We start from the raw sequence: 12,658 nt of genomic DNA, 5'->3' as shown, positions 1-12,658 counted from the left end.
TGTTTCTGTGTTAATGTTCACTTGCCACGTTTTACACCAGTCGCCAAGAGACGTGATTGTGCAAGGCGGTAATGACCGTCGATGGAATTGATAGGTTCATAGAGAACGTAATCATCTGCGTAGAGTCTTATTTGAGATGAGGTGCTATGAGGTAAATCATTAATGAAGAGTAAAAATAATAAAGCGCCTAGCATAGGCGTGCGCACGGGGGGGGGGGGCTGCGTGACTTGCGCCCCCCCCCCTCTTAGGTAGTTAGGGGGGCGCCCCCCTAACCACCTAAGAGGGGGGGGGGGCGCAAAATCTGCCCCATACATTGACTCAGTAGAGTCGGGGAGCGCTGCGCCCCCCCCCTAACCACCTAAGAGGGGGAGGGGGCGCAAAATCTGCCCCATACATTGACTCAGTATTTATTTATTTTATTTATTGAAAATACCTCAAGGACCCTGTACACAGGGTTTTACATGAGGGGTGGGAGAAACAAACAAGTTAGTTCATATTTACAAAGTGTGACTCAACGGAATTCTTGAAATTGGCATGATTGACGTGAAGGACGATGTCTGCGGGAAGATTGTTCCAGTCGATGGCAGTCTTGACAAAAAATGATTGCAGGTGCGTGGCGGTGCGGGCACGGGGAGGGTATACGGCTTTATCATGGCTGATGCGTTGAGAGATGCGATGAGCTGGATTGATTGATTGAGAGTGAAAGCCTTGCAATTTTGCGGCGCATCTGAAGACTAGGCAGGCCTGCTTTTTTCTTTAGGTTAGTTACACTAGTGGTGTAAGAGTAATCAGAATAAATAAATCTAACTGCACGGTTTTGTATTGATTCTATTAGATCGGTCAGAAAGCGTTCAGGGGGGTCCCAGACGGAACAAGCATACTCTAATTTGGGTCGGATTAGTGTTTTGTAAGCTTCACCAGAGGAGATGCATGTGTTAGATTTCGCTTAAGATAGCCTAAAGCACGGTTAGCGGCATTAGTAATATTGGTTATATGAGTGGTCCAAGCGAGGTCGTCACAGAGAGTAATACCTAGGTACTTAGCATTAGGTTCTGAGGAGATGAGGCTGCCGTTAAGGGAATATTTGAACGCCGGGTAGTCGTGCCGTCTGTTAAATGAAACCAAGGACGTTTTGTTAGTATTCACCAGCATTAACCAATCACTGCACCACTTGTCTAATTTTAGTAAGTCGTTTTGGAGCGCTAGGTTATCGGTGACGCTAATAATCGGGCGATAAATGACGCAGTCGTCGGCGAACAGGCGTATTTTTGAAGGAATATTACTAGGCAGGTCGTTGATGTAAATGAGGAAAAGGAGTGGACCCAATACAGTGCCTTGTGGCACTCCGGATAAGACAGGAGATGAAGTCGATGATGAATTATTTGCATGCACAAATTGCTGCCGGTTAGTAAGGAAGTCTTTAATCCAATCGTAAACAAGGGGATGTAGGTTGAGTCGCGAAAGTTTTAATAGCAAGCGTTTATGGGGTACTTTGTCGAAAGCTTTCTCGAAATCGATGAAAAGGGCGTCTACGGGTATGTTTTGATCGAGGCTAACATGAATATCATGGAGAAATAGTGCAAGTTCGGTTTCGCAGGAAAAAAATTTTTGAAACCCATTGTTGACTTGGATTAAAAAAGTTCACAGAATTGAGAAAATTGACGGTATGAGTATAGATGACATGTTCCATGATTTTCGAGCAGACACAGGTTAGAGAGATCGGGCGGTAGCTCGAGGGGCCTTTCTTGGGGACTGGAACAATCTTACCCAACTTCCATTCATGAGGCAGGGCGCTGCATGACAATGGCTGTTGAAAAATGTGAGACAGAATAACACTGGTTATGCACTTGGTATTTTTTAACACTTTAGAGTTGGTACCATCAGGTCCAGCAGATGAAGTTATCTTCAGTGATTCAATTATTTTGACAATACCTTCGGGTGAAAATGTGATCTCGGGCATAATGGGGTGATTCAAGAGTGGAAATTGAGGAAGGTGATTATGAACTTCTTTGGTAAAAACAGAGCAAAACATAGAATTTAGAGTGTCCGCGACCGCGATATTGGGAATGGCATTACCAGTGTCGTCTTCAAGATACACAGATGATTTACGCTCTTTCGGATTGATAATTTTCCAAAATTGTTTTGGGTTAGTGAGCAAAAATTGAGGCAGTGTGAAATTGAAAAACGAGCGTTTGGTCTGGGCTAGGGTAGCATCGTATATCTTAGCTGTAGTGCGATATTTTGCCCACGCGCGCGAGTCATCAGAAGTTTTTGCTTGCTTGAAATGCCTATTTTTTTATTCTTCAGCCTCTTTAGCTTACGGTTAAACCAGGGTGACGTTGCACGCTCTTTAACGGAAATTGTGGGAATGTACTTTTTGATAAGTCTGTGAATTTCTGTTTTAAAAAGGGACCAGTTCGTTTCAACGGAACGTGACGAGAAGTCAACTGATAAAGAATGCCAGAATTCATTCAGCTCCCTGTTCATACTTTGATAATCTCCTTTTTCATAAAGAGTTAGCATTTTTTTAGCTTTTGGGGGACGATTAAGTTTGCACTGGAATGATCCGTGTATGACTACATGGTCACTTATTCCATCAAGGTAAGTTAGAGGAGGTATGTTTTCAGGATGTGACGTAAGTATCAGATCAAGAATGTTCGATGAATGAGTGCTCTGTCGAGTGATGGAAGTAACAACTTGAGATAAGCTAAATGTTAGGCACGTGTTTACAAAATCACTCTCATTGTTATGTTTTATTGTCGACAACGATAGATTGGACCAAGTAATTGCAGGGAAGTTAAAATCACCAAATACCAAAATGCTAGCGTGACTGTAAACAGACGTTACATGATGAAGAGCGTCATGGAAACTTTCGACGAACGACACATCTGAGTCGGGCGGACGATAGCAGGCACATATTACGATAGGCGGATATACGGCCTTGCAGATGACAAAAGTTATTTCAAGGGATGAGGGAACTGAAATAGGAATGCAGTTTAGGTCACAGTTTAGGTCACGGTGAGAGTGGGGGAGCGCTGCGATGACCCTTTGCCCCCCCCCCCCCCTGATGGGGAACCCTGCGCACGCCTATGGCGCCTTATACGGATCCCTGAGGAACACCAGACGTGACGTCAATGGGAGATGATTCTATTGAGTTGAAAGAAACAAACTGTGAGCGAGAATGAAGAAGACTGTCTATCCAAGAAAGAATACGAGGGTTATTGAGAATGAAGTTTAGTTTTAACAGTAGCTTGGGATGAATCACTGAGTCAAAAGCTTTGGAGAAAGCAATAAAAATGACACCTATTTGGTTACCTAGATCTAAATTATAAGCAATGTCATGCACGAAATCGACTGATTGGGTTAAAGTGCTATAACCGCGACGGAAACCATGCTGAGCTGATGACAGGATACTATCGGAGTCAAGGAATTCGATTATATATTTATGAATTATGAGTGCTAACATCTTGCAAGAATGAGGTGTAAGAGATATCGGCCTGTAATTAGAGAGAAGTTGTTTATCGCCTGATTTATGCGAGGCAAGTACTTTGGCTCATTTCCATGAGCGTGGTACTACACCATGCAGAGTCTAAGGATTTTTGAAGAATTACTGTCAGGTATTGTGCTGTCCATAAGGAGTAAATGGAAGCTTCAAGTTGCTGCCTTGAAGAAGACTACACTACTTCTCAAAACGCTGGCCCCGGCGACACACCGTGTTCAAGGATTTTTCATTATGACAGTGACGTGTCATATACGTCATTTATGTCAATGGCGCGGCCTCAAAGATGTGGGGGCGTTCAAACGTCACGGAGGAAGCTTGCCTTAACCGACGTCACAACGACAGGTGGACGCGTCCTCTACTAAGGCGCTGTTTGAAGGCTGTAAACAAGAAAACTATGCCATTACCACCCTTAATCCTTGTCAAGGTTGCTTCATTCCTCACTCATAAAGAGTGTAGTTCTTCCAAAGTCAAATTTTGTCGCAATTAAAGACGACTGACAAGCTTGATTTAGTTAAGATCAAGGGGGCCCCAGGGCTGGGCAGAGATACTCAGAAAAGTATTCCGGAATACAGATATCGAAATACATGAACTGGAAGCCTAAAATACAGATACTGAGATACATTTGCTTTTAACGTAACGGGATATTTCGGAGATACTTTTGCAGTGAGACGAAAAAAGTATTCCGGAATACAGTTACAGCGATACAGATACTGGATTACTTTTTTTATGTGAAGAATGCTCATACTACGCAAAGACACTTATTAGTGCAGCATATTGTTGTAATCAAAGTTACAGTGCATCGAAACGTTCAGTTCATTTATTTTTTATTACAGTACCCTCAGCGCGAATAAGACATTTCAGGGGAGGGGGTGGACAAAGTACATAATTAGCAATAATGACATAATTACAAGTATCAATTGCAATAAAAATACACTATTTCACAGCAACAGTAACAAGGATTGGACACCGAAATTGACATACTTGGCGAACAAACTAAGCTGTGCTAGAAATAGAACACTTTAAGCAAATCTCTCGAATCACTAATGAACACCAGTGAATTGAGAAAAATATGCATTTACTTTGCACATAAGATCTGCTTTGCTGAGAAGGTTGCTGTGTAGGCTTCTCAAATAGGCTATCTTCTAATAGCGTCGGTTCAGCCTCAGCACAAGACTCACGAAAGAATAAAAGTCTGTATACCGCTGAATGCCAGCACAAATTCGTTTTATAGTGAATAAATATCGCCTTCATAGCCGGATTGCCCTGCAGCGTGGCGATGTCTCTTCTCGGGTCATCAGATACCGAAACGCTTCCGCCCTCACTTGGGTTGTTCTGAGTGTTCAGAATCTGAAGTCTGTCCCCATCTTCGGAATCCTAAGCAGTCTGACCGTGTCGGCTTCAATGAAGCTGTCACCACCACCGACGCTACCAGCACCCATTTCAGAAAGCCGCAATAGGCGAAGTCGGCTCCGGCGGTGGGGGAGCCTGCTACCACAAAAGACCGTTTCACGCATGTAATCAATTAGGAACGCACCCTGACATTGGAGAGGTGGCTGAAAGCGCGTCAAAGATAGCCATCTTCTAGTCCCTTCCGCCGCGACTACGGGAACTGCTTTTGGAAGTGCCGCCGCTTTGAGAACTGAATACATGCGAAGCATTGCAAAGCCTGTTCCAAGGCGGTATCCGCGCGGGGGGTCGCGAAGTAATAGCTTGCCACCTGAAAAAAATTAGGCGTGCTGCACTGACCTTGAGAGACAACGACTTTCGTCGGCAGAGGCCGACAACACTGCCCCCGCGATTCTGCCGTCTGCGGCGTCGCGCGATTTACCACATGGACAATTCTGTGCTTGAGCGGAAACCATCGCCGCCCTATCTGTCGGCGACCGGCGGCGCGCCTTTGCTTGGCTTGGCACAAAAAAGAAAAAAAGACGGGCCATTCCCCCATTGGAAACACGCCTCAACTCATTTCCGACACAAAAAAACAATGTAACGAGATACCCGTGTCCAGCATAGTATCGCGATACAGGCGATACATCGTAAATGTATTTCACTACTGAGTTACAAATACATTTTTCAAATGTATCTCGATACAGAAATACAGATACTCAAAAGTATCTCTGAAATACTATCGCGATACTCTTGTATCGCGATACTGCCCAGCCCTGGGGGGCCCTTAAGCAAGGTCACTGACGACGCGGCGACCTTTAGGAAAGAACGCGAATCGCTTGATTATATAGTTCGGTACACTTACGCGTCTTTGCACTAACGCTCGCTCGAAAAGCGCGTGTGCGCTCGAGTGATTGCCGGTGTACGCGAGCGGACGTCATTACGAAAGCGTGAGTACGCCACTTTGCGTGCATGGATGTCAGTGGGGCCTTGCATGAAAGCGCTCCTCCGGGCACATAACAGAGTGTTAAGCAGTGCCGGTTTACCGTAAGATAAGTACGGAAATACCGTACCGTCGTGACTGGCACGTAGCATTTTCAGTCCTGCAAGACCTCTGTTTGCGACTTTGATAATCTCATTGATAATCTCATCACGTTGCCGACAGCAGTGAGCAACTCGCACGGCTAAAAAGCTTTTGAAGAGCTTCGTGCCGACCACGACGGTACGCTATTTCCGGATATGCCGTACGGTAAACCGGCACTGCTGAAACAGTCAAACGTTCTGTCAAATAGCGGACGTACTTGTAGTTAACAACGCGTTGAATTCCCGCTTTATGTTTTAGAGCAGGGGTCTCAAACACGCGGCCCGCCGACTTTTTCCTAGCGGCCCGCGGCCCGCACATGACAGTCTTCGCCCCATGTTTTTTTTTTACTTTGTGGTTGTGTGTGAGAATGCTAAATGATGCTCGCATTATTTTCTCGCGTATCGTGATTAATATCGCTTTGTTTGCGTTAGCTACACAGACGTGACTGGCTTAAGCATTATTTTTTCGTGAGGCACCCCAATCCAGATTTTTAGTCACTGTGGAGATCGGTAAAGATATGTTTCTCGAATCCTGACGTCAAATTCCTTTCAGAAATGATTAATATATGAGATATTGGGAAATGCCTTCTTTCTAATGGCAACGTGAGCTGACAATTTGTTCAAACCCTCCCGTCCCGCCCCTTCCAATTTCTCACTGTCCCTACCCTTTGCGGGACTAAATTTCGTGACTGCGGCCCGATAGCTGATGTGAGTTTGAGACCCCTGTTTTAGAGGGAAAGCTCTCCTGGGGCATGTGTCGCAAGGTCATTCATCACGTCTCAGTGACACTGAGCCAAGTGATGACCACGTGACGTCACGCCACGTAATCCACTGCGAACGCTCGGAGCCTCGCCGCTGCGGCACCACGTGACTATATGCGAAGATGTACTTGGTCACTCAGTCTCCCCATGGATGGCGCGGCGGTTGGGCCGTCTGTGCGCGCGCTTCAGCGCCAGCGATTGACTGAAGCCAGTCATCCAGTAGATATATAGCTAGACGGTAGGCTGCGAAACCTTAAGCAAACGCATAGTTGCCTGCTGAAACGCCGAAACAAAGGAAGCCCCCAGATTAGCACGTTATATAGAAGCAAACGTTGCGCAACCACCGTTGCTCACTACTTCACGGACCATAAGACCGTCTTCGTCAGCGCTCAAGAAGCACAAAGAGAGATAATACCAAAAACGGCAGGAAGGGCAAGGTGGAAGCTTGCGAAGAAAAAATCCGCAAACAGGGGGTAGGTGCTCGAGCCGACGTTTCGACAAGTGGACTTGTCTTCTTCAAGTTCCAGCCTTGAAGAAGACATGTCCACTTGTCGAAACGTCGGCTCGTGCACCCACCCGCTGTTTACGGATTTTTTCAAAGAGAGATAATGGAACACGGTGTGCATAGTTTTTGCAAGACCAAGCCAAACACAACTTTCGCTCGTGATGACTAGGTTTACAAGAGTTACACCTCGGTTGATTTTTTATAGGGAATACAGACCGGTTTACCGGCTGTTTGTTAACTGGCCAGTGTCCTTGACCCTTTTTTTTTGTGCGAGCTCCGATTTAAACATGAATACAGAGGAGCTTGCCCGATACTCCTGATTAGTCATATCCTTTGCCGTCGTGTCGGCGCATGTCTACCGCCGTCGAGCAGAGCAAAGCTCCGTTGCCTCTCCGGCTGCTGTATACACAAGCACCCCACTCGACATCGTCTCTTTTATTTTACTTCCTTCACTCGCCCGCGGCGCGTGTGGCCAGCGTTGTACGCTCCTTATTACTCAGTCGCGGCTGAGACGACCTCTCCTCCTTGTGACGTCGTCTCCACGCGGCCTCGTGACGCCGGCCGGCAGGCCGGCCAGCGTGCTCCGGTCGTAGTCTGCGTCGTCGAGACAAACGGTCGTCGCGCGCTTGGATGAACGTGTTCCTCACGGTGCGCTGGCGCGCGCATCGTTGGGCATTATTCGTTCCGTGACATCTTCAGTGGCCGTTACGGACAGGACGGATCGTCATTACGAGTGAAACGGCCGGTGATACAGTGGTTGTTGTACCTGGGTGCGCCTCCTCTTGGATACATACCGCTACGCTGCGCCGCTGCTGGTGCACTCTTGTTGGAGTGGTAGTGGTGAACGGTTCTTCTTTGGTGCGGTCGTCTTCGCTGGTCTTGACTTGTGTGGTCGTGCTCGACGTAGCAAGTTTTGCCACTGACAGCCTGTCCGGACGCTCGCGGCTGTAGCAGTCGGTGCCTTTCCTTCGTGTTCGGCCACACATTGAATGGCCGACGTCAACCGGCTTCGGCGGATCAAGAGGTCGTGCCAGAAGATGCGTTCGTGCCGCCGTCTGGGAGTCCTGCGCGCGGTCGTGATACCGAGCGAGCCGCCCGACCGCTCGTCCAGGCTCCGTAACGATCTTCCCGTGACACCGCGCGAAGGCTCCAAGACGGCGAGATGGTGCTTCGGTCTGGCCTCGCCACTGGCCGTCACGGTCAAGCCGCTCTTGGTAAGAGGACTTGCCGTCGATTGCGCACGCGTTTACGTGTGCACCCTCGCAATTCTTCAATAATATCGCGCGAGCGTCGACTCAAGGAACGGTAGCTTCTAATATCGGCAAGAAGCAACGCAGTCAGCGATACGACGATCAGCGTCGCACCAGCTTTCTGAACAAATGATCGCACAGATAAAGCGTATAGTGTGTATGCATATCTAAGCGAACAACGTAGCAAACGACGCTCGCACACGAGTGTGATCCCTGCGCTTGCGCATCATCCAAGAAATCTCGTTACTTCCTGCCTATATTAGGTCGAGTGATATTATTAAAAAATTGTAAGGGTGTACGTGTACCGGGCCTGTTGTGATTTTTTTTTACTCTCCTTAGTGTGCCTGAAGTGATGATTAAGGTTTCGCTTTGCGGGTCCTTCTTGCATAATAGTAATTGACTGGCGGTGTACTAAATATTCAAACTGTAGAAGTCAGCTTGATCTCATGCAATCGCGGGACTTCATCGCAGACGCGACATAATGGGTTTTTAATCAGTACGCGACGCTGACACTGGGTGACGAAACGTGCTCAGAAATGTTCGTCGTTGCGTCGACGAAATTTCCATGAAAACTGTCGTTGCATGTAGCACGAAATTTTTTTAGAACTTTAACTGCACCTCAAGCACACACTTATATAATAAGGCTCGGATGATGCACTTCGTGCATGATAGTCAATTTTCTGGTGCGAGTATGGTACATGAGTTACGACATGGTTAAACTCGATCTCTGCTTTTACAACACGTTTCCCAAGCGTGGCTCATGACTAAAAGTTAAAAAAGAAAACAAATGCAAATACGCGCTTGCACAAGTTTTTGCGTTTGACGCTGGGGAATTATGGAGTGCCAACTATAGCTCCAACCCATACGCTGTTCATTTATACCCTTCTACAGCCAAGTGCCTGGTAGCGAGACGGCTCAAACCAATATCATGTAGCGATCAGACAGCTCTTTGGCTTGCGATCTGTTCGGCTATCACGTTTAGCTAGTTGGCCATAGTGCAGGAAACCAGTTTATCAGGAAGCGACCACCCGTACGTATTGCCTTCTCAGCTGTAACCAGAATTAAATTTGACGGAGGAGTATTTAGTGCGATTTGATTGTCGGATGCGGCGGCAGGATCAAATGAAGATATGAGCCTTCGGAGTGTGAGACGTGTTTAAACTCTGTTATGAGCACCCAATATGGCACACCTTAACGCTAAACTACTGCAAGAACCGACATTTGTTTTAGAGATGCCAGTGCAAATACGAAACAGCTACACTAAGACATACGCTGTGAGAACATGAAGGCCAATAGAGAAACGAGTCAAACCCCGGGGCCTTCTTGCAAAGGTGGGCCGCCGCGCTACGCAGCTCAAATCTCAGCGACCAACCATGGGGTGTCCAGCGGGCCCACGAAGCGGCTTTGAGACAAGTTATCGACGTCCCGTCGTGGGAGACCTGAGCCTGGGTCTCTAAAACGTGCAGGACCTCTCAAAGTTATTTCCATCCATCCATGGCAACGCGGCTAGATACACTGAGTAAAACGGGGCTACAAGTTAAAAAGGACCAAGCAAGACGTGAGCAGTATCGAGCTATGTTTACACCCCCCGCCCCACCCCCCACCGCCACATGTGTTCACCATCGCCCTTTTAACAAGACGCAAATTTAGCAATCTCGTTGTGATCAGGCTATACTGTGATCTGCCCGTTACGCTGCTACGCGAGCACACACCACGTGAAAGTCGCAGTATATTCTCAATTCTCACCTGAACTTGTTCTCATCGATACCATCATTGTGTCGGACGAAAAAACTTGCTTCATGAGAGCCACATCGACTCAAATGGCTACGGAATGATGCAGTGCTGATACCATGGCACTTGCACATTACTGCGCGAAGTGCAAATAGAGTCCCCGTCATCGACTTCCTTTCCGCGATACGAATATATGCCACTCAGCGTTCCGACGCATAGCCGGTGCCGCGGCGCCGTGTAAAATACAAAAGGAAGCCGATCCGAGGCGCCTAGTTACAGCGCAACCTTGTACGCTTCTCAAGGTCGGTCCTTCCTGCAGCCCAGTGCATGGTGGGCTGCCCGGTAAGACACCTATGTACAGCCGAAAGGGTATTTCCCCGGCTGGAAAATAACTTCGAACACTCACGCGCCTGCGCGCATGCATCATCCTGACTTGTATGTCTGTAGTTTGCCCCGCGCCACTCGCATTATTTTTTTTTCTTCTGTTACGTTGTCGACGGGAGGGTTTTTGTGGTTCCGTGGTTTTACACAAATGTGTCATGTTCGTCTCCGACCCGACTAGCTTTCGTCGTGAACTTTGTTGTCACGGTCACCATGAAAAAAAGAGAAAAAAAAACGGGGAAGTGCTTCGCAAGCACTTAAAGTAAAGGTGTTCACTTGCACACGTATATACCTTTCGCAGTCAGTCTTATTTCTAATCCGGACATACACGTGTGCATGAGGCGAGGGCGCGGCGTATCGAGCGGCTGTCACCAGGTGCTATACGCGGAATCGTTCTAGAAACCCGGAGATGTGATTGATCTGTGTTGACCCAGCCGCGCTCGATTCTACGTTGTAAGGTGCGAAGCGCAGAATGAAGCTTGGTGGCTGAATATATACCAGGCAATGGGTTTCTATATGACACGGAAGTGTCAAGTGTCTTGCTAGCTGCCCCGAGAAGCGATATATATATAATATATATATATATATATATATATATATATATATATATATATATATATATATATATATATATATATAACCTCCAATTAAATTACCTTCCATTACTTTGCTAGGCACCTTTAGCCACTGACCCGCTGTGGTATAGCTTAGCGGCTAAAGTATCGCGTTGCTAAGCTCGAGGACGGGGGTTCGATTCCCGGCCATGTCAGGCACGCTCCGATGAGGGCGAATTGAAAAAACGCCCGCACACTTAGATTTATGTGCACGTTAAGGAACACCACGTGTTCAAAATTAATGTGGTGCCCCTCACTACACAGCGTGTCTTACAAGGATATCGCAGTTCTGACACGTACAGCGATAGAGTTTGATTATTTAGCGTTAGCCAACACTTCTGGCATTATGTAAGTAAACACGGTAGAACAAGAGCGCGCAAACGCTCGACTTCACACTAACTTTTTTCTCCACTTTGTCCCCCACTTTCTTTCTATCACTTTCTTTACTCTTCTAACTTTCAAACTCCCCCATCTCTTTCCCCTGTGCAGGGTAGCATACCTAACATCTCTGCCTTTGCGCTCTCTCCTGTTTTTCTTCCTTGCCTCTCCCAGTGTTCCCCCCAGGTGTCGCGGTTGTGGTGTCCTCGCCTGAGAGACAGTTACTGCGTCACTTACCCCCACTCTTCACCTATTTTTCACAACTCGAGAATCTGTCTCTGGAGCATTAAAAACGAGGATTTGAACGGGCAGGAATGCGGCCCCAGCCACTCAAGGTGGACGCCGGTGTCGCTGTGCGCAGATTCAAAGAATGACAACACCCTAAGGGGGGCGCACACATCGAGGCACACTAATCAGAAGAGTCGCTGAGCCTCAGTGGCTGCAATCAGTGTATATACAGCGGGCAATGAAGTTGTGTGTTTTTGCTCTTGTCCACGGTGTAAGATTTTGCTTACACCGTGCTCTTCTCTGTTATCTGTCTGCGTGCCGGCGGATAGCCAGTCATTGAGCAGGATAGCGTTGGGGCAGAAGGTCAACAACTGCCCGCAACTCGTCAGATAGGACGTTTTCCTTTAGGTAAGAAATGAAGACGAAGGAAGGTGTGGTACTGTACGATTGCCAAATCGTATTACGGTAACATAACGGAAGCCTAAAAACGTGACAAGACTGCATATATATATATATATATATATATATATATATATATATATATATATATATATATATATATATATACGATTTTATTTTCGATTCATGGGCGCCGCCATCTTGGGCTGATAAGGGATTGTTTTGTCGGTTTTCTACGTCGTAATATGAAATGATGATGGTCATGAAGCGTTGAATGTACCGGCCCAGGCATTTTCGTGGGTACTAGTTCACCGTAGCACTGTTCGTTTTTTTGTTTTTTTTTTATACGGATGCAAAACTGCAACGGTATCAGTCCAAGATGGCGGCTCTTGAGCGCGTCTGGAAAATGGTGTGCGTCGGAAACAGCGTCGTCATCTTCCT

The 12,658-nt window shown here is 47.0% G+C and overlaps 1 protein-coding gene across 3 annotated transcripts in view; it reads left to right on the top strand.

Annotated features, from left to right (window-relative positions):
• The window catches only part of LOC119390019 (NAD(+) hydrolase sarm1), a 212,005-nt gene that overhangs the window by 67,773 nt on the left and 131,574 nt on the right, over positions 1-12,658 (top strand). The window contains exon 1 of one of the 3 annotated variants that reach the window (XM_037657520.2): positions 8,189-8,451. The exons of the other annotated variants lie outside the window; for them this stretch is intronic. Within the exon in view, the coding sequence (XP_037513448.1) occupies positions 8,227-8,451 (225 nt within the window). The 5' untranslated portion in view covers positions 8,189-8,226. Of the gene's footprint in view, positions 1-8,188; positions 8,452-12,658 lie in introns of those variants that run through there. 3 annotated transcript variants of the gene reach the window in all.

Source organism: Rhipicephalus sanguineus, chromosome 4 (genome assembly GCF_013339695.2).
Source record: "Rhipicephalus sanguineus isolate Rsan-2018 chromosome 4, BIME_Rsan_1.4, whole genome shotgun sequence".
Classification (NCBI taxonomy): Eukaryota; Metazoa; Arthropoda; class Arachnida; order Ixodida; family Ixodidae; genus Rhipicephalus; species Rhipicephalus sanguineus.
The sequence above is the reverse complement of the archived record's forward strand: the minus strand, read 5'-3'. Positions and strand labels throughout refer to the sequence as shown.